This window comes from Falco biarmicus, chromosome 1 (genome assembly GCF_023638135.1).
Source record: "Falco biarmicus isolate bFalBia1 chromosome 1, bFalBia1.pri, whole genome shotgun sequence".
Classification (NCBI taxonomy): Eukaryota; Metazoa; Chordata; class Aves; order Falconiformes; family Falconidae; genus Falco; species Falco biarmicus.
Genome location: NC_079288.1, coordinates 80,285,958 through 80,313,617, shown reverse-complemented (window position 1 = coordinate 80,313,617; position 27,660 = coordinate 80,285,958). Strand labels below are relative to the sequence as shown.

The window sequence follows — 27,660 nt, the reverse complement described above, 5'->3', positions numbered from 1 at the left end:
TTCCTTAGAAAATCTAAATTTTTATTATACATACTGTATTACACTGAAAATACGTACCCAAAGACAGAATATTTTGAATTTACAACTGTACAAAAAAACAATAGAAAACATACGGGCTATACTATAGATGAAACATTTTACAAAATGACAGTTCTTGTTAAAGGCACCAGATTCCCAGAGGGCTCTGGCTTAACATTTTTTAGTCTTTTTTTTTTTTTTTTTCCCAGTCAGATCTTACTATGAAAATGTGATTCATTCTGAAACTGTATAATGTCAAAGTCTCAAGCTTCTTTCATCTAGACAAGTGGTCTGCAGTTTGACACAACTTAGTGAGAGAAGTTTTTCTTCTCTGGAAAGACCAATTTCACAGAGAGACATCAAGCAATTACCAAAGGGTCCTCCCTGTTTCATCCAGCATCCTATGGTATTTAACTGAAAGATTAAACAGCAAAGCTACCAGAGAAAAATCAAGTCAACCCACAAAATACTGGCCCAATGCTAGTGTTAACCACATTAAGCCTAGACTGTTCTGTATGGAGATAACTACAGAGCACTAGGGTAGGAAAGTCGAAATGGAAGATGGAATCTATGATCAAAACTCTTGCTCAGTGTCTTCCCCAGGCTCACCATCTTCGTTACACCCATTTCACTCTTTCTGGTCCTCACAGCGCTCATGAAAGAAAAAGGAGCCTAAAGAAACACAGCACTTCAGTGTAGGACAAGTTGTTAAAGAAGCCTGGGTATGCATGTATGTGCTCTTTCTCCCCTAAGAATAAAAAAGTTTGGATTGGACAGGGAAAACACAAGCCACTTTCATTGATTTTTTCCAGTATTCCATACTCTAAAAACCAAACGTGCTAATTCATATCATGCCTAGGCTTGCATAGACAGGTGCTTCTTTACAAGCAAGGGCAAAAGAAGCTAGGACATCCTGCCTTGCTGAGGTGCACTAATTCACCTCGGGAGTTTAGGCTTGCTATTTCCTAAAACTTCATGCTTGGATAAAAGGAAATAGAAAAGGACACAAACAAAGCTTTAAGAAAACTGAGCTACTTCTCTGGTCAATATGTCAGTACATCTGCAAGTCATCCTAGAGTCAACAAATGTTGTTGTTTAATCTTACAGCACACATTGAGCCTCATTGGATAGAATCTAGCTGACATCCAAGTGACTGAATATTCAAGACAAAAAATACCAAGTTCCAGGGCCAGATTTTGTTCTGTATGCAACAATTCTATTATACTGGAATTTAAACGCTGATGTTGCCCCTTCCAAATTGTCTGCCATTATCCCCACTTTCAGGCCACCAGTTCAACGATTGCATTCTCTGAACCAAAAAGCTCCACGTAGTTTTTCTTCTTACCCTATGGTTTTAACGTGGCAAAAACTTCCCTTTCATTATGCATTTTAAAAAAAATTCTAGACTCACAGATCAAGATGAAGTAATGCTCTCGTATTGAGGGTCGTAAATTAACTTTAAAAATAAATTATTTTTGCAGTGTTAAAATTTTCACATACTAATGACTTTAAGGAATTAAAAAGATCCTATGCTTCTATTTAAAATTTCAGTTTATTGCATATGACTGACTTTAGACAAATAGGCCTGGAGACCAACTTTGTTATGCAGCAAATACACACAGCATCACGGTTAAGCTTCCTATACACTACTGCACTCAAATGACCCCACTGCATCCTCGGAGGGCTTCCTGAAGAGGAGAGGGACACCTGTTTCCATCCCAACAGCACAGTCTGAGATACAGACTTCTGTGGACCAAGGAAGTTTAGCAAGGGACCCCCATTAATCTCAAGTAAGCCAAAAGAGCCATCACACAGCACCTCTTGAACACTACTAAATTGCAAAGAGCCTTGCATCAACAACTTACAATGTCAATACATGCCCCTCAGGTCAGCTAATTTTCTAAAAGTTCTTTGTAAAAACTGTATTTGGTACTTGCAGCTTATCTAGCAAGCAGGAACAGTTAAGACAGAAGTATCATACATGTTTACAGGAAACTGGTCATCACAAGAAAGCTTTAAAAATCTGAATGCAGACAAGAAAAGGAATGTCACTTTTCTTTACACCTTTCTTTTTAAAAGGCAAATACTTTCATATTCTATTGTTAGCCCTTACTGTGTAACATACTATAATCAAATAAGTTAAATCATGAAAACTCATTCTACTGAACTCCTAAAAACTAAACCCCACCACTCATCCTCACTTCTCAGGCTGGTTTCTGTTTAAAGAAAAATCACAGTAGGAATTATAATCTGCATCGATTCTGAAATGGGGTAATTATGTAGAGGAGAGCCCCCGGTGTGACAGTTACATGTTAGTAAACATCACATTACTACATGCACAACTCTGTAATGGTAGCAGCTACCATCAAATAACTTGCCCACTACAGAAGCTAGAACATTCTGTATATCTGCTTTTATGTAAGTTAAGAAATCTGTACTTTTGGTCACATATTAAAACACTGCAGAATATAGATTTTCTTATTATTTATACTTGCCCTGTTCTGTTGGATAATTTGTTTGAAAAACTAAAAATAAAATCCAATAAAAATTCCACAATACAAAAAGATTCTAATCAATCACCTAAAAGCCTTTGTTAGTATATGTGTACTTGGGGGATTTGGTCTGCTTTCTTTTTGGAAAAAAGAAAGCAAAAAGCCTTTTTGTCCTAAGAGTTCCACTTTAACACGAACCTCTAATCAGCCCAAGATAACATCCTCAGCACCAACCAACCACTATGCTACTCATCTTTGTATTTCTTCCTTTTAAGCACTGTTCTCAACCAAGCACAGCTCCACACACGCATACTTGCAGAAACCAGATGTTTAAGCCAAGTCTCCTTCAGATGATGAATCCTGAACTACGTACATAAGCCCTCTCAATAACTGCAAGATTTATTTGTACTATTAAAGCCAGATTATACCAGTGGTGTGAACACAGTTATAAAGACACAGATGTGCTTCTACTAGAAGGGGACAAGTATAAGGCACATTTATACACCCATATAATTGTGGCCACATTAGTGATTATACTGATATAACTTGCACTGGTAACAACCACAGCTACAGTCATTCAAATCTTTTTGGATCAGGGCTCATACGCGATATGACTGCTCAACTAAACATAATTAACACTGCCTCAAGACAACAAGTCTTCCAACTATCTACATTCAGATGCGTCACTGAGCCATTTCTAGGGCCATTTTTACATTCAGCTGCAATTGGTCTCAAGATGTAATAGTTTCACTTCCTCCCAGGTAAGTTATGCAGTTCAAAGGGCTTGCTATGCAGAAACCATAGATCAACTTCTACCCCAAGACTTGGAGGGCAAAGTTAGCTATCACTTCCAGGCAGTGACAAGCCACCATCATTTCTTTCTTATTATGGTGTTTTTCCTCAGAAAGCTACGATACTCAGTTTCTCTCAAATAATGCCAAATATAGATTAACTCTGCTGGGCATGGACATGGACAGTAAGCGAGTTAACAAAGCTGCTCAATCTCAGCCTATGACCCAAGCATAAATAAGCTAACATACAGTGGGTACCATCAGACACTGGACATATACCACCTGCAATATTTAGTTATACTGCAGCTGAACTACAAAATAATCAAGCACTGATCTGTGGTGCTTTAAATGTCTATTCTTACAATAGAACCCATGTAGCCAAAGAAAATATTTTTACAATAAAGATCTGTGCCCTCATTTAATGGTAAACTGTGAATGACTGCAGCAGTTATCTTTCAGTACTGAGAAGTAAACTGCTCCCATCCATAATCTTTCAGTTGTGATCTCCTTTTCCGGCATCTTGAACTGTAGGAAAACAAAATCACACCAACAACTTCCCCCCCACCTTAAGATCACCTCTCCCTCTCCCACAATGAAAAAAAAAAAAAACCAAAGTGAGTTTGACATCTTCTTCTGCATTCACTGAGCCCAGTTATTAGAGAGCCGTAACTTCTCTATTCTGGAGGGTAATAAGAAATGTACACATGAATGCCATTTTGTACAGTTGACATACTCTATGAGTTGGTTGACTCTAAGCTTGATTTGGTCCAGTCTGCTGTTGCTGCATCTCTTAGGAAACATTAGTTATAGGTTTGTACTTCTTGAATCTGGTCCATTCACCAGTAGCATAGTTCATTTCAAAGACTGTATCAACCAACATAGTGGTGCTGCCAGTGCCATCTGCCTTTGGTAAATCTTCTGTATGCTCACTAAGTTTAATTTGGATGATGTCACCTTGCTCTTGGCAAGGATTCTCTGTGAAAACAAATAGAAACAAATTACACATTTTAACATTGTATTAGAAAACGTAAAGTGCACTTGATTGAGATTCTTCACTTATGCTGAAAAAAACCCCACCCAAAACCCAAACCCCAAATTAAGCAAGTAATGTCCCTATTACACATAGCCACACAAAGATCTTCTTCCCTCCATACATCACAGACCGAGCTTTAAGGATAACAAAACCAGACCCCAGAAGATGAACCCCAAGGCTAAAGTAATGGGAACAACAACAAAAGGGGAGTAAAACATGTCAGTGTCATTTCTCTCTGCTTGAAGAGTCATAAGAGACGCTTATATTTAAATGGCACTTTGTAAACCTAAACTACCAGAGTTACTTTATTTGGGATACATTTTTAGTTAAAAGCAACAATTTTCAGCTCTTCTAGAAGCCCAAACAGCTTCACTGAAATCACTCATCCAAGACTCAGCTTCATGACAGTAGAAGTATGAAACATTACATTTCAAGGTACTGGAACTGGCACTCAAGAATATCATAGTTGGCAGTTATTTATCCAACCTTCAGAAGGTGCTGATATTACTGAAGGAATTCATACTGTTATATATTCACATATGCATATATAGATAACACACACATGCACACTTCCAAAATATTTTACCTTGCATTACAAAAACCTACCCATATAAATATTAAACTATACCCCTCCTACTGGAATTTGAGGTAGCCTCTAGTAGTAAGAGCACCATCATTAATGCAAGATACACAAAACTTTCTTAAAGCCCAAGGAACATCACAGTAACTCTACCCTGGTCATCTTCAGTAATGTATTGCATTAATCCAAATGCACGAGCCACATTTAGGCTCCAGCAATCCAGTGATAACAGCCCTCAAATACCAAGTCAGAAATCAGAGCCAGTGCAGATGAGAGAGTTCACTCAAGGACTCTTAAGCCCCTTCTCATCTTACATCCAATAATCTTCTGGGTAAAACAGCCTTGGTCTATCAAGGCCAATATATGACAGGTTCTAGCCAACAGACAGCTTATCTCCCTGTCATTCACAGTTCCTGCAGTTACCTAAAGTCTCTGAGACAAAAGTTGCTACATTTCTAATGCTAAGCGATTAGCAAAGAAGCTCTGTACTACCTAGCTTGTACCCTGACTTGCCACAAAAGAACATACTTTCATTGGCCTTCTAGACAGACCGCTACAACCTGACCAGTCTGTTCACTGTTTTGACTGGCTGCTTTGTTTCTTTTCAACCCCTGAGCACTGTATTACATGTGCTCAGTTATGTATACATTGTGTTCAGCAGCTGCTCCGACAGACCGTTTGACTTACTGGAAAGAGACCCTAAGACCTGTTTCCAGGTAGTTAGCACTAAACCAGTTAGAAATATAAACTATAAAACTACATACAGTCCAGAGTAAAGCAAAGAGTCGAGTACGTATAGAGCAGAGCTAAAGCAAAAGTCTTGCACTCACATATGCACAATTAGAAATGCTAGGCTGTATTTCAGATTTGGGTACTCAAAAGCAAGCTAAATTAGTCTCTATACATGCCTCTTGATCCTGCCATGAATCCAAGTATAAGAGCCTTTTCTGGCCTTGTAACTTTGTTTGCAGTCTTGAACATTTCCTGTGCAGCATACATTTGCTCCCTCTGCAACAAATACAACAAACACGAATTCCAGTGGAGAAAACACTACAAACAGGTACCATATTAATAGCCACAGACAAGCATAAGAGAGTAATGTGGAAGTTTGTAGACCTATAAAAAAAGTAAACAGAAAAAAGCATAATCTCAAGGCTTTCCTCTTCAATGCTTACACCTAACACAGCAGCGACAACGATTCTGAAACTGGAAAACCCCCACACCTTTAGATAGTTACGGAAACATATGCTAAGAGATTTAACATTTACATTATCAATTTTGTGTTCTTTATGACATTAGGGAAAAAAGGAGGAAAAAACCCAATGCTTCTTCTACAGTCCAACAAACCCAGGCTTGCAATAATTTCAGATGATTTTTTTCCCCCTCTAATAAATGAAGTAGAAGTACTGAAAAGAAAGTCACCCAGCTTCTTAAAGTTCAGTTCTTGCAAGCCAGGCTTACAGATTTGCTTAGCAAAATCCTCAAACCAGTTGCATCCTGAATTAGCTACCTGGTTAACTTCAAGAATGCACATAATATATACCAACATACCAGCAATAAGAAGCTCCGGGACATATATAATTCAGTTTGGTTTCTGCCCCACTCTCAGGCTTTAAAAGATGTGCAATGGTGGGGGTGAGGGGATCAAGAAATAAAGGTTTTCACCTTAGAATAATGTATTGGTATCTTTTCTTCTACCATGGTAATGACGGGATCTTTTTTTAACAGCTTCATTATATTTAATTGGCTGGGTGACAGCTTTGCCGGAAATACACCTTTCTTCCAAATTTCTTTATGAGTAATGCAACATTACTTTACATAATAAATAGCAGTAAATACTGTGTTATTAAGACTGCACAACCAAAAATGTTGTGATTAAGACAGCAATGCTAACAAAGCCACAAAACATGTTCATTATCTTTGGTTATAAAAATGCAGCCTCAACCACTCTATGATCCAAAGGCCAAGAACTGCCAACATACTAAATGAGACCAACAATAAGAAGCTGTGTTTTCCAATCTACATCAAAAGCAGCTGTCAAAAAACCCGTTTTACTTACTGTGAGAGACAGGCTTTTTTTTGGTGGTGGCTGCTGCTGAGTTTGAGGGGCTACTTGTGGTGCTTGTGCTGCTGGGGAAATGGCAGGAGGTGTGGTAGGTGTTAGGGGTGAGGTAGGTGTAGCTGCAGGTGGATTAGAGTTACTATTGTACATAGGTGTTCTTTGTTTAAATTGTGCAGGAAGAGTTGTAGTAGCATTTGGAGCTGCAGGCTCTTCAGGCTGTCTGTTAGTCTGCAAGGCCTCTCGTGCAGAGCCAGCTGCAAAAACCAATGAGGATAATTAAAAACAATCCTCAAACAAGGATTAGCATCACCATTTAAAGCCTTTAAAGAAAAGTAAAAATTCTGATTATCCCATTTAGCACCATGATTCAACACGCCATCTAATATTTATATGAAAAACTGAAAAGCTAGCACTCTTTCCACACAATTATCTTTAGCAATAATTAGACTGACTAGCTGTCCAATATGGATTACTCTATATTTAGCATCAAATTTTATATTTAATGAACATCAGATTTATTAAATTGAGTGTGCTTTATTTACTTTTTAGCTTGTATTACTGTAACAACTGTACTCTGACCCTACCAGAATTATTGCTGTACTGTTATGCAGACGCCAAAACTATAAAAACATTTCATCAGTTTTTACCTAATGTAGCAGCAGCTTTCAAAGGAAATGGCAATTAAGTCTCAGCCAGTAACAAATACTGAAAATACACAAATACTTAAACAGATGACAGAATTAAAGGTAGTTTTCGCAAATCACTCATTATTTAAACACTAACTGCTAAGATGGTTAAAACTCCACAGTATTGACAAGTCCTAACTGTCATTTCTTAGAGCTGATCCATTCATCTGCACTTAAAGGAGCTACTATTCCAAACCCAGCTGCAGGTGGCAGTTACAAAATCACAGTAACTTGATCGTATATGTAAGTTACCGTCTGCCCAGCAAACACTAATTACCCAGCACACACTCTAGCCAGTTACATTCATTGCAGCTCAGACAGACACAGCTGCTTACCTATCTTTCAGGAATCTCACCGGGTTGAAGCTAACCTATTTACATTGTATTTGCAGTAGACTAAAAGCCAGACACAGACCAGAGCTACACTGAGGACCCTCAGGTCAGATTTTAGAGAATGAGATGTCTACCACTCTCCATCTAAGCACAGCCACAGCATTGGTTTCAACGATATGGCTATTACCCAGCAGTATATGGAACAGGGAAGTGAACACTTGAGGACAAACATTTGTAACAATTAGTTATCCCTTAATTTTGTACAAATGTCTAAGTTTTATTACTGGCTTCCTTTCATGCCAGAATAACCAACTTGCATAAAGTAACGTCTTAATTATGCAACCTCAGATTACATGAGACCAAATCTGTGGATCTTCTGTGTGCATCTAGTATCAAGGAAAGAATTTTTACGTTCTTTGTCCATAAGAAAAGCTACATACACAATACTCCAAAAGAAAAAAAATAAGTCAGAAAAAACAGAGAACAAAAACAACAGAGAATTTTAAACTAGGCTTTTTCTGATGTTGAATACAATGCCAAGGCTCTGGAAAATACTACTAGCTGCAGACATCACTGATGGGCTCTTGACTGCATTCCTTCCAAGATGCCAATTTTCTGCCAGACAAAGATTTGCATGGACCTTCACAGAGATTCTGAACTGTTTCAGAGCCAAGTGAAGTGATCAGGTTTTGCATACGCATTTTTCTAGTGAACAACATGCCACAGCTCACAGACATCAAGACAAACATTACAGTACCAAGTCAGAACAAGCAAGAGTAAAAATAATGCATTAAAGAGATCCAGCATTTCAGTTAACTACAAGGTCTGGTAATGAATCCCAGTCACACACATCTGTTAGTGCCAACTGATACACTCATCTAAGACTTCACACACAGCAGAGAAGGAAAAGTAAAAGCAACCATGTTAAAATAAAAAGTGTAGAAATAAAGGATTTGTACAAACACTATTTTTTACTACAGGCAATTTTCTAGAATTGAAAATAATGTAGCACTTCTCAAAATATGCAGCAGCTCAGCTATAATCTATCAGACTGTTATAAAAGGTGAAAGTAAAATGGATGGCTTGATACCAGCTTGTGTGAAAACTAATATGTACTTGCCTCTGGAAACATGAAACAGTTGCTTTCAAGAGTCAGATAAGTGCATGCATATGGATGCATGTATGGAGTACATACACACAAGTCTAGAGTTTTTCTGGTGTCTCTTTACGGATTAAAAAAAAGAAGTTGGATTTTCTATTACAGAGTAAGAAAAACCCCAACCAGCAAATTCCTTTGCTTGCTTGACTTAACTAGCAGTCATTTTAAGACTTCAAACCAACAAGCATTTTCTTTATTTAGGTTAAATGATAGGTCTGGTTATCCCAAATCCAAAGGCTGGGTTCCTACAATTGATTTTTAGACTGCTAAGGTTGTTTCACTGGAGTTGAGGGATAGTAGGTCTGTTAATAAAGAACAGCTAGACAGTAAAACTGTATAGAGTTGGAAGTATTAGGTCCCAAAAGCAAAAAACACGTCTTTTACCTGGCTGTGTTTCAGAGCTTGGGATATATGAGGAAGACGGAACCACACTGGGGGTAGCGGGTAAATAACTTGTAGAAGGTAGTGCAGGCTCATTGTTCAATGAACCAAGTTTCTGTAAAACAGAAAAGAAAGTGTTATAGCCATACTGCATATATTCATGCACTGTTTTTTTAAATACAATTTCAACATCGGTTCTGCTATGAGATTCATTTTGGTAACTCAATTACGGACTCCTTCATTAGGGCATATTTCCCCTTTCAACCTTAGCTGCCTATACAAAATTCAGACATCTGAATTACCCTAGAAGAGAAAAACCAGCTTCTGTTTCCCCTAATTCATATCAAAGTTGCTTCCGAAGGCACAGTACGAGCCAGAAAAAAAATACTATTACAGAGAATGTACTTCTGCAAAGAGTCAAGCTGCTGTTCCTCTGTCCCATTCCTCAGCTGGTAGCAAGGAGACCACTCTATGCAGTTTGTGCAGGTGGTACTCTCTGAAGAACTACACTATAGAAATCTTCTGCCTGAGCAAAAATGCTCCTTATTAATAGCAAGCAGAAACCTGTGTTCATCCATGGGCAAAAGGCCTACTAAAGTATCACCCAGTAGAATGCAAAGGCCTCTGGGACATCAGAAAGCTGAAGGTAGCAGTAAAGTACAGGTAAAACCCTGTCTCCACTGAAAGATGTCAGCACAACATGACAGATGTCATCTAGGATCAAGCCAAAGAAAAAGACACATTTTGTACTTGACTATACGTGATACCACACACACAGCATAAAGTCAACAGCATGGTATCTCTATGAAGAACTTCACTTTGGTCCAATACAGCCTTATAAACATAAGGGGTTGACAGAGGAAAGCAGCTTTGAGTGAGTAAATCTGGCAGACAAATCATTTAAGGTAGCCTTACTAGACAAAAGACTGATACTCTAAAATGTGGAACCCACCAAAAAAGATACTGTTTGCATTTTGCAGCAAGACAGGCAATGACCTTCACTCTACACAGGTCTACCGACACCTGCCTATATGTTGTCTTTGGCACATGTACCATAAGATTGCTGCCCCCCATGGGACCAATGTTGCATGTGCTTACCATTAAGCTCTAGAGGAAAAATTTCCTGGCTCACCAACAAAAGCACAGGTCTTTTAAATAAGAGTGCTCTCCAAAGGCAAGCATTGCATGTCAACACGTGGACTAACAGAGGCAGACGGAATCATAACCACTTTAAATTTAGAACAAGACACAACACTTAAGATTTGAGATGGATTTCTATCATCCCAAGAGGCTTGCAAACACTGGATACAGCAACCTCAAGTTATCTATTGGTACCTAAAGAACACAATTGTCCAAATTAATTCTAGGCCAAAGTTTGCTGGAATAGAAGAGGCAGTTTCTAACTAAGAAATGGAGGGAGGATCTCACATTCTTGTAAAAGTTACGTCCTGACTGAGAAAAAAAAGCTGCATCAGTTTTTCCAGTGCACAGTATCTGAAAGAACAGGTTAAAAACCCCTGTATGCAACTCCTCTCCTCACCTCCCACCCCCCAACTGAACTACCTCTAGCAACAGGTTAACTTTTTCTGTAGATCCTCAAGGGGAAAAAGAGGGGGAAAAAAAAAGACTGTCAAAGAGAAGGAGCAGCCACCTCTGAACTTTATGGGTTTTAAGCAGCACAAAATTATAAACCATGGGTAATCTGGATGGAGATCAATTCCACTGTATTTCTCCTCCCCTTTCAGTAGTCATGGGATTGGCTAAACCTAGTTAGACAGGCCTGGGGACCTCAGAAAAAGCTGCCTTCAGGATTAAAGCATCAATTCTCAAAGATTACAAGCTAAAAACTGAGAAAGAATCACAGAAGGGTACTAGGCTATAGGTTCTTCCCTCAAGCCAGAACTCAAGACAGGTGAGGTGTAAAGACTTCTTTCTTACTCAGCTGCTTATATTCAGCTATCTGTCCTGGGCACAGGCCAGTGACAAGTGCTCCTCACAGACTTCTGTGGACATTATTCCACCAGGGTAACAAAGGATGCACAGGCACAGAGTGAAACCTGCAGGAACTACTGAAAATTATTCTACCTACCTATGGTCGGACAGCCCTCCTATTCCTTTCACCTGACAGAAGACTACAATCCTCAGTTACAAAAATGCCATACCCCATCACAAAGCTAAAATAGCAAAAAAAGCATCAAAAGCTTTACCTTATCCTGTTTCTTTATCTAGTTTAGTGAAAATATAATGGAATTTTGAAATAACTATGTAGAGATTTTTACACTAAGAGGCATGTTTCAACAAGTTAGTAAAACATCAACACAGTGTTTAAGAATAACATCCACCACTGTTTCCTCTTTTCTTTGTTTGTTTGAGTTTTGTCTATTTTGGTTTTGTTTGATTTTACCTGTGTAGACACAAGACCAGCAGCATAATCTGGGGTAGCATTTTCTACTACTGTTTCTTCTTTGGCTTGCTTTTCCACAACTTCTGTATCTATTACATAAAAACAGAAGTCAGTTCAAGGAAGTCTCCTGAAATACTGAAGTAGATACACTTTTTTTAAAAAACAAAGACATAAAAATGCATTTCTCAGTCTGCTAACACACGCTTAAAGAGGTATATGTTGAAAGGTTGGTAGATAATCTTCATACACAAATTTAGAATCAACCCAATTATGAACTGAACCACAATATACATCCATCAAGCTATAGTAACTGAGTATTAGGCAGACTATAGTAACTGAGTATTAGGGAGACAATTAGGCTAATCTTGTAATACCAGAAAGCATCAAAACCCAAGAAAAAAATTACGATTTTGTTCTTAAATGGTACTCTTTTTTGCAAAAAAATACAAAAAGGTTGTCTTGGTGCGAATATGCTGCCTAGTGTATCTTCCTGATATGCTTAAGTACAGCACTGTACTGTCACTTAAGAGCAGTAAATCAGATACTATCCACTTGTTAAGATCTCTCAGCCAGAATGCTGGAGCACTATACGTTTTTTCACCATTACTTTCAATTAATTTACCCGGTCACACAGCCAGTAGAAATAAACACATCAAAACAGCTCAGAACAATTCCAGTACTGAAGACGCTCATTCACCTATGTTCTGCCCAAAGCACAACTGACTAGTTCCATCCCTTCATGCAACTGATTCAAGTTATTATCTAGGCACATGGCAGTATGATTAGGAGCATTAAAAGAAGTTAAAATCCTCTCTTTAAGCATTTTTGGTTTGGGATTTCCCCCTCCCTTTTTTTTTTTTAAAGTTCAGGGGCAGAGAAGTTTTAACAACTGAAGAACAAAATGGTACTACAAATCTAGATCCTATTTGCAGGCATATTAATAGCATTTGTAAGTATGCATACCAACCTAATGTCTTTCTTCTTCTCTTTGCTTCACGGCCAGCACCTACCATATCCAGCTCAGAGATATCTAAAAGCTAAAAAGACCACAGAGAACTTAATAACCATCGTTAACTTTACATAGTTTATCTCTAAATACTGTCCTTAATTTTCTTCTTTAATATATTGGTACTTGATTCAAAACAGCATCAGAAATCCACTTCAGATCAGGGAGAAGAACCGAGCAGGAAAGCAAGAGACTAAAAAAAGTGCACCTACCTTTACTCCTCTTTCTTTGCGCAAAGGTGTTCTCGAAGGAGGAATAGGGGTTCTGTTTCCAGATGGACTAAATACACTAGGTGCTGAAGTACTCCTGAATGGAGCTTGTTTTGGTATTCCTTTGAGTGGTGCTTAGGGAAGATCAAAAAAAGCAACAATTATAATACATATCTAATTAGTTACAAAGAACTGTAACAAGGAGTTCTTTGACTTTTCCCCTTTTTAACACACACACATCCCCTTAATTTCAAAGGTTTATAATGTGGAACTGTCTATAATACACTACATGTCCCTCAAAGGTCAGATCACATCTTACCCTTCTAACAAGGAGTAAGAGCCAATCTCCAGGCTAATGCTTGCAACTCCATTCCACAGGAAGTGATCGAACAGGTGCACTGCTATCAAAATATACTGTTCCTAAATACATTGTTACTTTCCTTACTGACAACAAAAACTTTGAAACACATAAAAAGGTACTGGTCATGAATGTTCTGAATCCAATTATTACCAAAGTTGCTCTTTGAACTTTAAGATCTAGTTACTTGGTAAAACTGTCTTTGATCAAAGATTGTTAGCCAGGCTCTGCAGGGCTAAGGGCTCAGGGCTAATAATCTACTGGAAAGATAAATTACTGCTTCACACCAGGGCTTGAAATCAGAGCTGCTGTTTGCACAAGAAGGATCCAATTTGGGTCTATATTGTGAACAGAAAACCTGTTGTCTCAATACTTAGTAGAAACTGCTACACCTATAAGCTGTTCTCCCCCAACTTTACACTGTTGTCAAGTGTGAAGGTAGAAGGGTAACAGTCCTGAAGACAGCATTCTTTCATCAACTGCTAAAAAATTAGGGGGACAAAAACATATCTATCAGAGGTCTTTGAGCCTCCTGACATACTCATCATACCCTACAATTTGAAGATGGAACACCGAATTTTAGTTTGAGGTTAGGTACTCTGTATCCCTCTATATGTTGTACTGAAAACCTTTTCACCACAGAACAATCCTCTCTGACCAATGTGAGTAAGATTCAGCAGAGTAAACCTCAGCTAGTCCTATAACTCATCTTTCTAGAGACCACTTGGCTCTGAAGGCCAAGTATGAAAGCCAGCTTTATGAGTTCAACAGCTAAAAAGAATGCCAAGAACTAATGGTCAATTTCTATACAGGGAAAATTTTTAGTTCAAATTACCAACTACACTTCTTGCATTTCCTGCATGAACATGTGGCCAAACTTTGGTGCTCAAGACCACATCTTCAGTAGCATCAGCACAAAGAACTTCATGGCTTCTAGCCACCACACCAAGAAATCACACAAGTTTCACATCTCAGCATCATATTGGTGGTCAGAAAAGTTAAATCTGTGCAGTGATTTAAAGTATGTAACTAATTTTGAACCCTCTTCTTGCTCCTAGTCAAAAACTTATTTGAAAAATTGAAGCAGTTCAGGAACTTCAGCAAACAGCTGAAATCTATTAATGCAAAGTTGAAGAATGATTACACATCTTTGTCATGTCCATTAAATAGAAGCCTTGGCTGCAGAGAACACACTGTCCCCATTCTTTCAACATGCAGGATTAAACAAATACAGGATAGTTTCAGTCTACTTCACAGCATTTCAAAGAGCACAGCAGATCACAGAGATCCACACTCTGCTCCCTTTTGGAGCAACATGGCTTAGTCAGGAGTTATTCCTGGAGTGATGCAAATTAAGTTCTTACCAAAGTCTACAGGCATGATCTAGCTGCGTACATTTTAGAAGCATGGCAGATATACATGCCATTTAAGAAAAACCCCACACTCTTGTTCTTTCTGACAAGACATGTCAGAAACATTTCAATATCTGGAGAGAGGGAAGCAGAAAGGGAGAAATCTCTTGCTTCTAAAAGTAAGATTTTATAAAAGCTAGACTGTAATTTTATTCTTCATCAAGGCTATTTCATCAGATTTTCTTTCTTGGAAGTGATAAAAGCGAGCCATACTTGTTGTATCTATCTTTTTGACCAGTCCCCTGCCTTTGGCATGGAAAGGCACTCCTGCAGTCTTCTTTAGCTGTTGTGCAGTTTCTGTTGCTAAAAAGAGAAAGGTCTGTAGTTATTACAGAATCTGTGCTGAAAAAATACAATACATTGCTTCTTATATAAAATGTTATTAACTAATACATGAAAAGATGGAAATAGCAACAAAGAAATATATATGTTATTTTTGCAAGGTAAACAGTATCTGGAAAAAATGCAAAATCAATATAACTATGCAACTAACAAGATGGTCTGAGCTAAAAGAAATCAGAGCAGAAATCTACTTGATAAAGACTGAAATAATTAAAGTTCTAAATAACATCATAAAAAGTTAGATGTTTTGTATTTAACCAGATCAACTACTCAAATCACATGCAAGAAAGCAGCAAGCTGCTGCAACGGAACAGCAGGTACAGTAAACTATTTTAAGATTGCTTAGTTTAACCAGCTATCAATACATGTATGTACACATGTTGCCTTTTGTTAGCAAAAACCCTCTTAGCTTTCACACCCTATATAACCACACTGAGCAAAAGCATTACTTAGCAGCTCTTGCTCCCTGTTGCAAAAACATGGCAAAATAAGAACTAGGTTCTCATTTCAGTTTTGTTTCAGGAGCTTTAACCAAAGCTGTCCCTCATGAGTCTTCACAACTGCCTTAAATATACACATGAGAGAATGTATCTGTGATTTAAAAAGCTACAGCTTTTCGTATGCCTTGAAATCTGAACAGCATTTAAATCAAGATTAGCATTTTAATGTAATCATGGCTGGAATGACTTGCACCTGCTTTTCCACACATCAGTCTATCAAAGAAAAAAACCAATCAGCCAGCAAAGCTCTTATAACAGATAATTTTAACGTATATCCCCATATTGGGGAATAAGACTGAATACAAGTTTTCGTTTCACCATTTAAATTGTTACTCAACCTTATCAACTAGCTGTACTACTACTTACACTTCTGCAAGAGTTCAGCTCTGAGAGTGGCACTTTTAGGTTTCCTTTTCAGCTGAAAGTGTTTCACTGGGGGAGTAAGTGGCCCAGCTAGTGTAGTCAAGGCATTTTTGTTTAAGTATTGGCATTCCAACGGCAACATAGCTGAAGTTTCACATTCACTTACTGCATAAAAAGTTAACACAGTACATATGGGTATTAGCACCTCTTTGATAGCTAACTACAAAACATTTTACAACTAGACTGTACAGGTGTTTTTAGATTACTTGTTTAAGCACTGAGAGTAATTTAGTTCCAATTATTACACAGTATGTAACCAGTTATTAGGATGTTTGTTTTTTACATTAGCTTCATAAGAACTTCCATGTTAATTACACCTAGTCATATTGCAGGAATCTTAAATATGCTATTAGAGTAAAAGATAATAAAAATGATTGAATTTTTAGATTCCTTAAAATTACACATAACAAGGAAACTACTACACTAAAGTCCAAACCAAAGTGTGAACAAACAAATGATCATTTGTTTATAGTAAGAAAGCAAAACACTTCCACCACCACTGTGTTCATTTCATTATTGGTCTGCTGCAATCCTAACTTCAAGACCATGTCGGTCCATTGATGCCTAAGGACTTTTGCTACACAATGTGCTAAATCAGACTCCCTGAAGTAGGAGCACTTTGCATCACCATTTACTACATCGTTTGAAGTAGCAACTCTTCAAGTGCCTAAGCCACTATTTTTAGCTGCTAGGCAATGTGTAGCTAGTCAGGTCATCAGCAGCATTACTCTTCTTGTGATCAGTCTCTCTGCCAGCACCTATCACTTCTTGCCTAGAGGAGGACTTCCAGCAGAAATGCACCCCACCTGCCCAACACAACAGTGGTGCTTACACACACACGAGGCTGTCCACACAAGCACTGCAGAAGCTGAGCCTTACTGTCTTCTTTGGTACTACAACATATGAAGACAGAGCAATATATGAAAAACCTCAACTTCCTAAGCTGCAGTAAGCCAGTTATTACCTACCAGCGCACATACAGCCTGTCAGATATTAATGAATCCACATTACCTTATGTGTTGCCCTTCACAAACACTCAGGGTAATAGCCAACATGTAAGTTCTGATGATATGTGAAAAGATAATTTAATAAGTTACCATTCCTCAAATATCAGTTCCCAGATCTTGAACTGTGGCAGTTAAGAGACAAGACATACTACTTGTCCTGGTACCAGTACCATTAAGATAGCAAGATTGCCTGTGAAACAACAAGTTATTTCTGAAAAAAGGCACTGTATTTCTATACCTCACACCAACAGAAAAAGCTTACCTTTTTCTCTAAGTTCTCCTAAAATATCTTGAACATTGGGATTCTGTTCTTCAAGATCAAGGTTAAGGGAGCCAGTATCTGGAAAGGATTTTAAAATATCAGCTACCATTAAGACCCAGGGGTCTGAATCCAAGGTAGCGAGCTGGATAATTTCAGTCAGTGCCCCTTTCATCTAACAAAAAAAGAAAAAGAAAATCAGCCAATTGGAAACAGTTTTAAACAGGTTAGCTGGATTTTTTTATTTTAATAAGACACTAGCATAAACATGCACAATGTTTTACTACTGGGGAAGGGAAAAGGGAGGCTGCTTCAACACAGTTACACAACTCTAGAACTAAGTAAAGAATTAAAGAATGAACCAAGATTATTTTTTTTTTTATATTGCTTTTGGTCAATCTAACCCAAGTTTGTTTTGAGCTTTTGGCAGTTTGAAGCTTTGTTTAGCACTGAACATTTTTACTAAATGTAACAGACCAGATCATTACACTACTGTCTCTTTACATTCTACATTTACACTCCCAGTGTCCCCACACCTTATATTCAGTGATAAAAACGCACAACTAGAAAACAAGTTATGTACAACAGTCATCTAAATGAAGATGTGCCCCTTTCTGGACTACCGAATAATTAAGTAGACAGACCATATCTGCATCATATGAACATAAACTGTCCTCAAAAATTTACTGCTTAGGCAAAATGTGTTTCATGTAATAAAAACTACATATTACAGAAACAGACCCAGCCCTCTAATATGCCACAAGTAATAAGACCTTCCATCTATCTGAAGTTTCTATAGTCAGAAAAAAGTCATTTTTCTTTAAGCATCCATCTTGAAAAAGGGGAAATAATGCATAAAAAAATATTAATTGTCACAGTAATATTTTTAAATTACTAAACAAGTCTGTTGGCACCATGAAATGAACTAGAGTCAAGGTTACTACAGACAGGGGTTTACATAGTGAATCTCTTAAATTAGTTATTTCATTCACAGCTAAGCTTAAACCCCTCAAATACAGACTGAACGCTTGCTTTAAGTAAACTCTCATGTCAGCATTACAACATTAGCTTCACAGAACTAAGATATTTGAGACGTAATGCGCATCTAATCCACAAAACATAACAGTAAAGTTATGTAAATTATTTAGACACACTATCTGTGTGGCACTAACACTGAAGAATTTACAAGCAGGTGTAAGGAAATACTTGAATTTCAATTTTTCACAACCCACTGAGGCACATATAGCTTAGTTACAGCCTACATGTTTCTGAACACAGGGAGACAAGCAAGAGATTCACCTTCACCTTTATGCTTTATTTCTTTCCCTTTATTTAGAACCATCCTCTTCTTATGAAAAAGTTTAGTAAAATAAGCTTACTCTACCCATGCAACTCTAAGAAATAAAAGTTAAATCTCTGCTCTCTATTAACAACCCCCATGTCCCACCCAAGCCTTTCAAGGTTCACAGGCAAACATTGACATTTCTTAATTCCTTTCACCCAATGTTATTGCCCTCTCACTTCAGAAAGGTTTACAAGTGCACTACAGGGGCAGTTTGTCCGTTACCCCTCCTTGCAAGTTTTAGCACTTACAGTAACATGCTTGCGAAACAAACTAGATCAGTTTATCTGACCCAAAACAGCATCTCTCTATAGCTTTAAGCTTGATCAGCCCCTTAGCGTGGCTGACTACTGTCACACAAACACTAGAACCACAAGAGTAGAGCAGAGATACTACAACTGTCAGTTACAGTCTTCAGCAGCACTATTGATTTGCTTTGGATTAAACTGACCACATAACCATGACCACACACTGTTTAACATGTTGTCAAGTTTAACCAACACTTACTCAATGGAAAGAATAAATTCCTAAAGTTCTAGTCTGTATTGCCCTCCATTGCTCACTTCTTTCTCAGTAAACACAAAACCCCCACCTAGACTCCACACAGGCTCAGCAATCTCTATTTCAACCCTAAACTGCTCATCAGAAGTCACTTCCACTACAGTCGATGAGGACAAGCATCAATACTGTTGAAAGAGTCCTTTATTCTCCTATCTATCCCTACAGGAATTCCAGTACTGATTTACTTAAAACACCTGAAAATTTAAAACACGCCATGAGGACTGATGAAGCTATGGTTTATTTATAGCTCTTTTACAAGCTTTTATCTTGACACAACTAATGCAGGTAAATGTATAGAATGTAATTTCCTCCACCAAATCAAACTCGGGCAATAGTCGGAGAAAAGATGTCTCCTGTATCATCCCAATTTACTATTCATATCTGCTCCACAAAACTCCCATTTGCACCAAAAAAAATCACAGAGCTGTCATAACCCCTGTAGGTATTTAAAATACAGGTAGATGTGGCACTTCAGGACATGGTTTAGTAGTAGACTTGGCAGCGCTGAGTTAACGGTTGGACTCCATAATGTTAAAGGTCTTTTCCAACCTAAACAATTCTATGCCTGTACTATGTATGTTCCTATGTAGCTCTTGTCTGGGTATGTCAAATCCACATTGCTCACAGAGCAACTAAAGTTCAGGCAACCTACCTATGCCACAATCCACTGCTTCACATGACTTCGGCTCCTTCAAGAATGGAGCCCATAAACAACTTGTTTGCCTAGCACTGGGCAAATAACATCATCATAAGGCCTCATGGCAGAAAGAACAGGATGAAAAAACAGCCACCGTCATACACAGGGAAGCGAAGCACACTAACACATACTGTGAGCTAACCAGAGACATTGCCTAAATATGGGTTTGCATTTAACAAGCCTGGATTTGAGTTTTGACTCAGGTTTGTCTTTCAATAGCAATTTAAATATATGTTGCCAGTTCAGTGGTGAACTGAAGAAAAGTTTTCTTTGTGGTTTGAGAATGCACGAAATGCAACTCTGAGAAACCTACGTATAGTTTTTCTGTTACTTTACAGAGCACAGCCATAATCCCAAGCTCTTAATTGTGTAAGATTGCAACACTGGGTCAGTAAGAGCCCCATCAGCTTCAACCAGCATCTTGTTAAGCATGAATGTCAAGATCTGATGCAACATGTTCTGGCATTTCTCTCATCTAAAACTTAAGGATCTTAAGTATTTTTCTCAGCCTGCTGGCACAAAAAAAACCAATAGGGCACAACTGAAAACATCTGAGAAGGAAAGGATCAGGCAGGATGGGGAAAGTCTGGGAACAGAGACAAAAGGAGATTAATAATGGCTGTGCAGGAAGAATACACAAACAGCACCGTGAGAAGAGGTAAAGAAAGAAATGTTACTAGAAACACACAAAGTGATAACTCCAGGATGACTTCTCGAAAAGGTTTCCTGTTCATTTGCTTTATAGTACACCTCAATTTATGTGACTATACCTTTACACAATTACATCAACAGTTGACTAATAAATGCAATCAAGTTTTAATCTTTCATGCGGGATAGTGAAGGTGTTATTTATAGGTATCTGTATTATTATACAGCATTTTCATTAAGCTAAAAGCATTGGATTGAAAGTACAGTATTAATATTTATGCAATACAAAACCAGGATGCATCAACTACCACTGTCATATGTTTTTTATTTTAATCATGAAAAAGAGCAGAAGTGGCCAGGGGTAGTATTAGATTAAAATATACCATATTACATCACAAAAAAATTAAGAACACTAAATGCAGGCCAGAAAAATGCATAGCAGCCTGCCTGTTCTGAACAGAGGGAAAGGCAAGCATCACGTGCCCTCTTACTCCTTTGCAGTAGTACTCCACAAGTCCCACTTGCATGAATAGAGGACTCCTGATTCACATAAGCAAGCAAGAAGAAACAGTCTTGACTTTCGGTCTCTTGCAGCTACTGTAATAAAAGTGCAGGCTGCTGCTGGGATAGAGATCTTCCTCTCAAGACTGAAATTCAGAAAGCACTGAAGCACACAGTCCTCATTCCAGACTTGGTTGTAACATCACAGTCTAACCCTGAATAAATAAATTAAACATTGGCACAAAAAGAAAACTTGCATTGGCATTGTGAATCAGGTTAACAAGAATACAATATACAAAATAAACAGAAGTAATTGTTCTGCCAAATTCACAACTGAAACTCTGGTCAGCACTACACTGAGCTTTAGGCATCATTTCAAATAAGCACAATTATCTAGAAAAAATGTAACAGATGAAAAGCTGGGGGGCAGGGAGATTCAAGAGTTAGCAAATTCTGCCCAGAGAATTACAGCAGGAAAGGATATTTTTGATAACTGCCTACAAAACACACTTAAAAATGGGAGCCAATTATTCTTATTAGTCAGCAGGAACACACAAGCAGCAATGAGGTTCACAGCATGATAAAAAAAAAAAAATCAGGTTTATTACCTATCCCACAGGAGTATTATGAGGATTAAGTTGCTTATAGATATACAATATTTGGAGTGTTGAATGAAAACATTACGAAAATTGAAGGATATTACATTTGAGGAAAAAAGCACTTAAGTAAAGGACTTAGCCTTCAAGACAGCTCATTGAAGATTCACTTGTCTAGACTGAAGCTTTCACAGAGATTTAGGAAGGATCAGCAGCCAAGTAAACCCCTTCTAAACCAAGCACCACCACATTTTCCTCAATTCCCACATAACTTTCTCAGTTTTCTGCTCCCAAATGGTCTCCATGTTATTCTGTGCCTCAGTGAAAATGCTATTATGTAGAAAACAAAAACCCAGTACTTTGCAGAGAAAACAGTAACTAAGTCAAATACCTAGAGCAGGGTATATCATTTAACATCTTACATAAACTAGTAACACAGCCTGCATCTCCTATCTAGATTCCCAAAGCTTTACAAAGCTGATGCAATGTGTTTTCCGATGCTATTAAGTTTCCAAATGCCAGCTCAGTGCTTCTCACACATGATCAATACAGACTGGCACATGGCATGGAAAACACACATATGACTTTCCACAGAGACTAATGAAGTACTTTCACAGTTAAGTTTAACCATTTGAGATATGGGTAGGATTCCCAAATGATGAATTTCACTTCCAGGCAGCTACAGGTATCCTGTACCAGTGTACTTCTGCCAGCAAAAAGACACCATATTCAGTACAATACACTGAGCAGAGAACACTACAGAGAGGTGCACAGCACACATATACTGAACACAAACATATATTTAGATTAGGTTTCAGATTTAGACAGGATATTAGGAATATATTCTTTACTGTGAGGGTGGTGAGACACTGGAACAAGTTGCTCAGAGAAGCTGTGGATGGCCCATCCCTGGCAGTGTTCAAGGCCAGGCTGGATGGGGCTTTGGGCAACCTGGTCTAGTGGAAGGTGTCCCTGCACACGGCAGGGGGCTGGAGCTAGATGATCTTGAAGGTCCCTTCCAACCCATACCACTCTATGATGATACCACCTATCTTAGCAAAGCCACTACAAATTATGAACATCTGATAAGACAACATCCCTTTCTGTCAGGAGTTTGCTGGTAGGTCTGCTATATCATTAGGCTTCCTTCCGGTACAACCAATGTTAAGGGTTTCTGTCTCACAACTTTTTAATTTTTATCAATTTTTTAATCCCTTCCTCTCAGTAAAAAAAAAATCTTTATTTATTTTTTAAAAGTCACATCCCTGAAATAACTAAGATGTTATAGGTACTTTGCAAAGGACTGAAAATATGCTAAATCCCTAGATCTCAATCAAGTGTGCTTTGTTTACAATGAAGGATTAAATCTATGATTGCATTCACACACTGCACCAAAACAGCGGAAAATCCTAGAATATCTTTTATTACAGCAGTAAGATCAGCTTTATGTTTGGAACATAACTGATAACTTTACACTAAAAGGTACAGCAACTGACTTGCTCTTCTTTACATATACTTTATCTCCATGGCTAACAAAATCACAGACCAAGTTTCTGGGTACCATCTTCCTCTGAATCAGTTCAAAAAGTTATTTTACCCACCCAGTGAACACTCGTGCAGCGTTTCAACAAGTTAATTTGCTTACATGCTGCTCCCTCAAAGAGCTGAACAGTGTTACTTATGAAGGTCCCTAAACTAAGCTCTTTTTGATCTAAAAACATCACTAATTTGTCAGATTTTTCCAAACATCGCAATACTCATTTCTTCCAGGCTACTTGGATTTTCACACTATTTCAGAAGAATTTAGCATATTCAAGAGTTCATGTGAGCTTATGCATAGCTCCCCATGCCCCTTTCTGGCCTTGGTTATTTTGTTTGGCCAAAACAAAATTGCATTTGTCACACAGGAAGACGACAGCTTGTGCACTGAACAGGCACTAAACACAAGTACCATGTTTTGAAAATTAGAGTAATTATGCTGAACAAGAATTATTTCATTTTTTTTTAAGTGACACTGACTACATGCAAGAGTGATCAATTATACAGATGCATGTGGCAAGACAGGCACTGGCAAACACTAAACCACTGCTTAATTGTGATCCTTGTGCATTTTCAGCTTAGAAGTACCCCAAAACTGAGCATACAATAATCCAAGTTACATACCGTCTCCCCACACCCTGCCTAGTACATATGTACATTAAGCCTAAGCAGCAGCTGTGTCCTAGCCAAGAAAGAGACTGGTGCAAGCACAGCTAAGGATACTCTACACAAGAATGTGAGGATTAACTACATGCCACCTCCATGATCGTTACTGGGATCCAATACCATACATGGTGGAAGTAGGAGAGGTACTCCTTAAACCTAGCTGAAGAAACTTAAAATGTTTCCCAGTCATTGTCCTGCTATTGCCCCAAACATCAGTAACTGCCTACTGGTAAGAACAAGCCAGCTGCAGATGAGGTATGGTCCCAGGCCAAGCAAATAAGCTTGCAGAGCCAGCTCAGACTTGAGCCAGCCAGCTTATTAGTTGGGGTAGGTCAGTAAAGGAAAGCACCAGCTGTTCCCAGAAAGGTAAAGAGAAGCAAAAAAACCCACCCATGGCAGTTTTTTCAAGCAATGCTTGACTGCAAGAAGGTGGCGAAAAGCACTGTTCAGTGCAGACCCCAGATCTTCCATTCCATAAGTTTCAGCACTTGCTGCTGTCCTTCCAAGCAGAGATGTTCGACTTGGGACACCTACATAGCTGCCAGTATTAAGGAAAGTGAAGGAAGCCTAACACGGCTGTTCCCAAACGGTCCTGCCTCTGTCCTAATCCTAGGAGGACCACAAGCCCTCTTCCCAAAGGCACCCAGACTGTCAAAACACAGCCCTACAACTACGAGTCCATGGGGAGGCATAAGATGGGCTTCAGGTCGAAACTGCTTTCAAAAAACTAGTGCTAACCAGAGATTCCCCGGAGAGCAGGGCGAGGAGGAGCAGCAGCAGTAAAGCTTCCACTCCACTCACTCCCTTTTATCACAGGGAACGTTAGCGCTTTTCCTCGCAGCAAGGACAGAGTCCTCCACACTGGGCCTCGACCAACCACCCCACCAGCCGCGACCTTCTTCCTCCCCCTCCCCGTCCAAGAAAGGCTGCAAGGGAGATGCAGGGATGTCTGTGGGGACCAGCCTCATTACACACCCCGTGCCGAGTGCGGCCGGGCACCTGCCCTTGAGGAGCAGCCGCTGCCCGGCTCCCTGCCTCAGGGCTGCCGCGGGGGGCTGCCCGCTCCCACCGCGCCGGAGAGGGCAGCGCCAGGCGGCCTGAGGCGCCGCGCCCTGGGGTCTCCCCGCCCCACAGACACCATGAGAAAAGAAAAGGGCGGGCGGGGGAGGTGGTGCTGGCGCTGCGCCCCCGTCTCCCCTCACGCCGTCTCCGACCGACCTCTTCCCCTCACACACACGGACCCCGCTTCGGTTAAGCTTCCCGCGCAAGCTCCTACCCAGCTCTCACCTCATCCACTGCCCGGCGGGGCAGGTGCAGCATCCCTAGAAGCAGCTTGAGCTTGACGGCCGAGGAGAGCCCGTGGAAACAGAGACGGATGTTGTCGATCACCGAAGCCGTGAGCAGCGAGGCAATGCTCGGCGGCGCCCACAGCTCGTCTGTGGAGCCCAGTTTGTTGTGTAGCCACAGGCCAGTGTCACTCTCCCGCATCGACGCCATCTTGGGAGCGGGGCGAAAAAAGAGGGGATTCTCCACGGGCATTTTATGAAGACACCTAAAGGGAGGGATGGAGGAGGTGAGGACCCCTGCGGGTCGGGGTATTGTTCGCAAGCCAAAATGGCGGCGCACTATGAGGTTGCGCTAGGGGAGGCGGAGAGTCAGCCGTAACTTAAAATGGCGGCGCCCTGACGGCGAAAAATAACGAGGCTCTAATCATCTGTCGTTCAGATGCAAAATGGCGCCCAGCACAGCTTTTTTATCCGTATTGCAAGATGGCGCCGCCTCAGCGCGGAGAAGCTTCTCTTTCAGCCCCGACCCGCTGTCCCTCACAGTCCGCCCTAACTTCTCCGGGGCTCTCCTAGGCAGAAAAGGGATAAAAACCAGGAGCGGGAGGGGTGAGCCACCGCGGGGCCTGGCGGCACAGCTCAGGATAGACTGGGGCCCGCCCCGCCCTCCGAGGCCGCTAGCCTCCCCCCGCCGGGCTCCGGGCTCCCACCTCCCCCTTCCTGCCCGGGAGCCGCCTCACTGGCCCCGCACGCCGAGCGGCTGCCGCTGAAGGCGGGCGAAGCGCTAAGGCCCTACTGCCAGCCCGCCCCTCCCCCCCAGGGCTAGGCCGGCCCCCGGGCCTTCCGACACAGCGCTCGGCGGAGCACCACGTCTCCTTTCCTCGCAGCCCCCATGTTCCCGAGGGGGCGGGTAACCCAGTCCCGCAGCGGCGGCCGCTCAAGCACAGCGAGCCCGTGCCAGCGCGCCTGTCGCTCGCTCTGGTCGGCCGGCGTTGAAACGGCCGTCTGTTTCCCCCAGCCAGCACCATGGGGAGCTTATTAGAGGCGCTAATAGCACCTTAAAGCGCACTCACCTCCCTGTTTTCCTCAGGTCCTATCAGCCCTTGGTTTGCTTCTCGGCCAAGGTAAAGGCAGCTTGCGGATGTGGTGCTGGATGGTGAATCCCCCGGTGGTGCCACGGTCTGGCACGAGCTGAGTGTCTTTTTCTTCGGTTTCCCCAGAGATGCTTTGTGCTGGGTGCTTGAGCTGTAGGGGATTACCTCAGCGGCTCGTAAAGCTAGCGGCAGGCCCTCAGGAGCTGGGGTTGGTACACATACGTTCATATTCCCTTGTGATTCAGCTCATTGTTATTTAAATATGAAAAATTAATCAATTGCCTAAATCCCAGAAGACTCAGGGGGTTTTCAACTGCAACATAAACAGTTCATTTTAGTGTCTTTCTAATTGAAATTGAAGCACAGGAGTTGTAGGAGTGCATAGCAAATTCACCTCTCTTATGTTTTTGATTGAAAACGTTTTCTTTACAACATTCTTCCTCTAAAGAACTTGCTTACAACCTGATTTCTCTAGGGAAGTAGCGCAGTTTTTTTTTTGCTGAGTGCTTTATATTTCCTTAATACAGCATTGTGGAGTGTTATATTTTATTCTTGTTCGCAGCTTTTACTAATATACAAAATGCTGAGTGTCTGCAGCTCTTGGGTGCTATGAAACACTGACTTTTATCAGGGTGGAAGTGTTTTAGAGCAGAGTTTCTATGTGAATAAACTATATATTAGTACATTAGGATTTTTTTTCCCCAGCTAATCATTTATGTGTGCAAATGAACACATGAATTTTGTTGCTACTATCAATGTACACTCAAAACAAATGTGATTTAAGACACAGCTTTTGTGTACAGTCAGCTGATGTTTTAGAACAGCAAAATCAAAGTTGAGACAGTCTGTCTAACACATAAATTGTTCTGTCCAGAATTTTAGTTGACCTCTATCTCAGTAGGTTAGTTCCATACATAATTGTGGGATAATTATTTATCCAGTAGTAACTATCTATCTGTTAGTTTGCACAGAAATAAAAAAAGTAAGTAAGAGACTGGGATAAATGATTAAATTGAAAATAGAATAGGAATAAATTAAAGCAAAAGTTTTAAAAATCAGCTGTAAAATGAATGGTATTAGTTTAGACATATAATTAACATGTCACTCACTAGTAACCTTTACCATCTATTAATTATACCCAGCTGTTTAAAGTAGCCACCAATATTGGTAAAACTTAGGTAGATGCTTAACTGTAGTGCAAAATCCTATCAAGTCCACTGTCACTATTTGTTTTGTGTCAGGAGAGTGGGTTTTGGATTAACTGGGGTAGAGAACATGT

General features: G+C 39.9%; 1 protein-coding gene across 2 annotated transcripts; it reads right to left on the bottom strand.

The window, feature by feature from the left end:
- Positions 1–26,556, bottom strand: NELFA (negative elongation factor complex member A). Of its 2 annotated transcripts, XM_056339833.1 has the most exons (12): positions 26,361–26,556; positions 25,292–25,556; positions 17,458–17,629; positions 16,132–16,293; positions 15,137–15,226; positions 13,157–13,287; positions 12,906–12,975; positions 11,939–12,027; positions 9,538–9,649; positions 6,974–7,230; positions 5,823–5,922; positions 1–4,276 (listed from the first exon to the last, which is right to left on the bottom strand). In XM_056339833.1, exons 2-12 carry the CDS (start codon positions 25,541–25,543, stop codon positions 4,092–4,094), a joined length of 1,620 nt encoding a protein of 539 aa, XP_056195808.1. In that variant the 5' UTR covers positions 25,544–25,556; positions 26,361–26,556; the 3' UTR covers positions 1–4,091. The 2 variants fall into 2 exon arrangements, with proteins under 2 accessions (XP_056195808.1, XP_056195798.1); XM_056339823.1 differs by lacking the exon at positions 26,361–26,556 and having other exon boundaries at positions 25,292–25,924.
- Positions 26,557–27,660: the final 1,104 nt, after the last annotated feature.

What these genes read in the sequence shown, in the direction of transcription:
- NELFA (XM_056339833.1), bottom strand. Translation starts at nt 25,543, where the DNA reads ATGCCCGTGGAGAATCCCCTCTTTTTTCGCCCCGCTCCCAAGATGGCG. An exon ending in CCCGCCGGGCAGTGGATGAG is followed by an intron (nt 17,630 to 25,291) that starts GTGAGAGCTGGG and finishes TTTTTTTGTTAG; the next exon opens with ATGAAAGGGGCACTGACTGA. An exon ending in AAGCTCTGAAACACAGCCAG is followed by an intron (nt 7,231 to 9,537) that starts GTAAAAGACGTG and finishes TGGTTTTTGCAG; the next exon opens with CTGGCTCTGCACGAGAGGCC.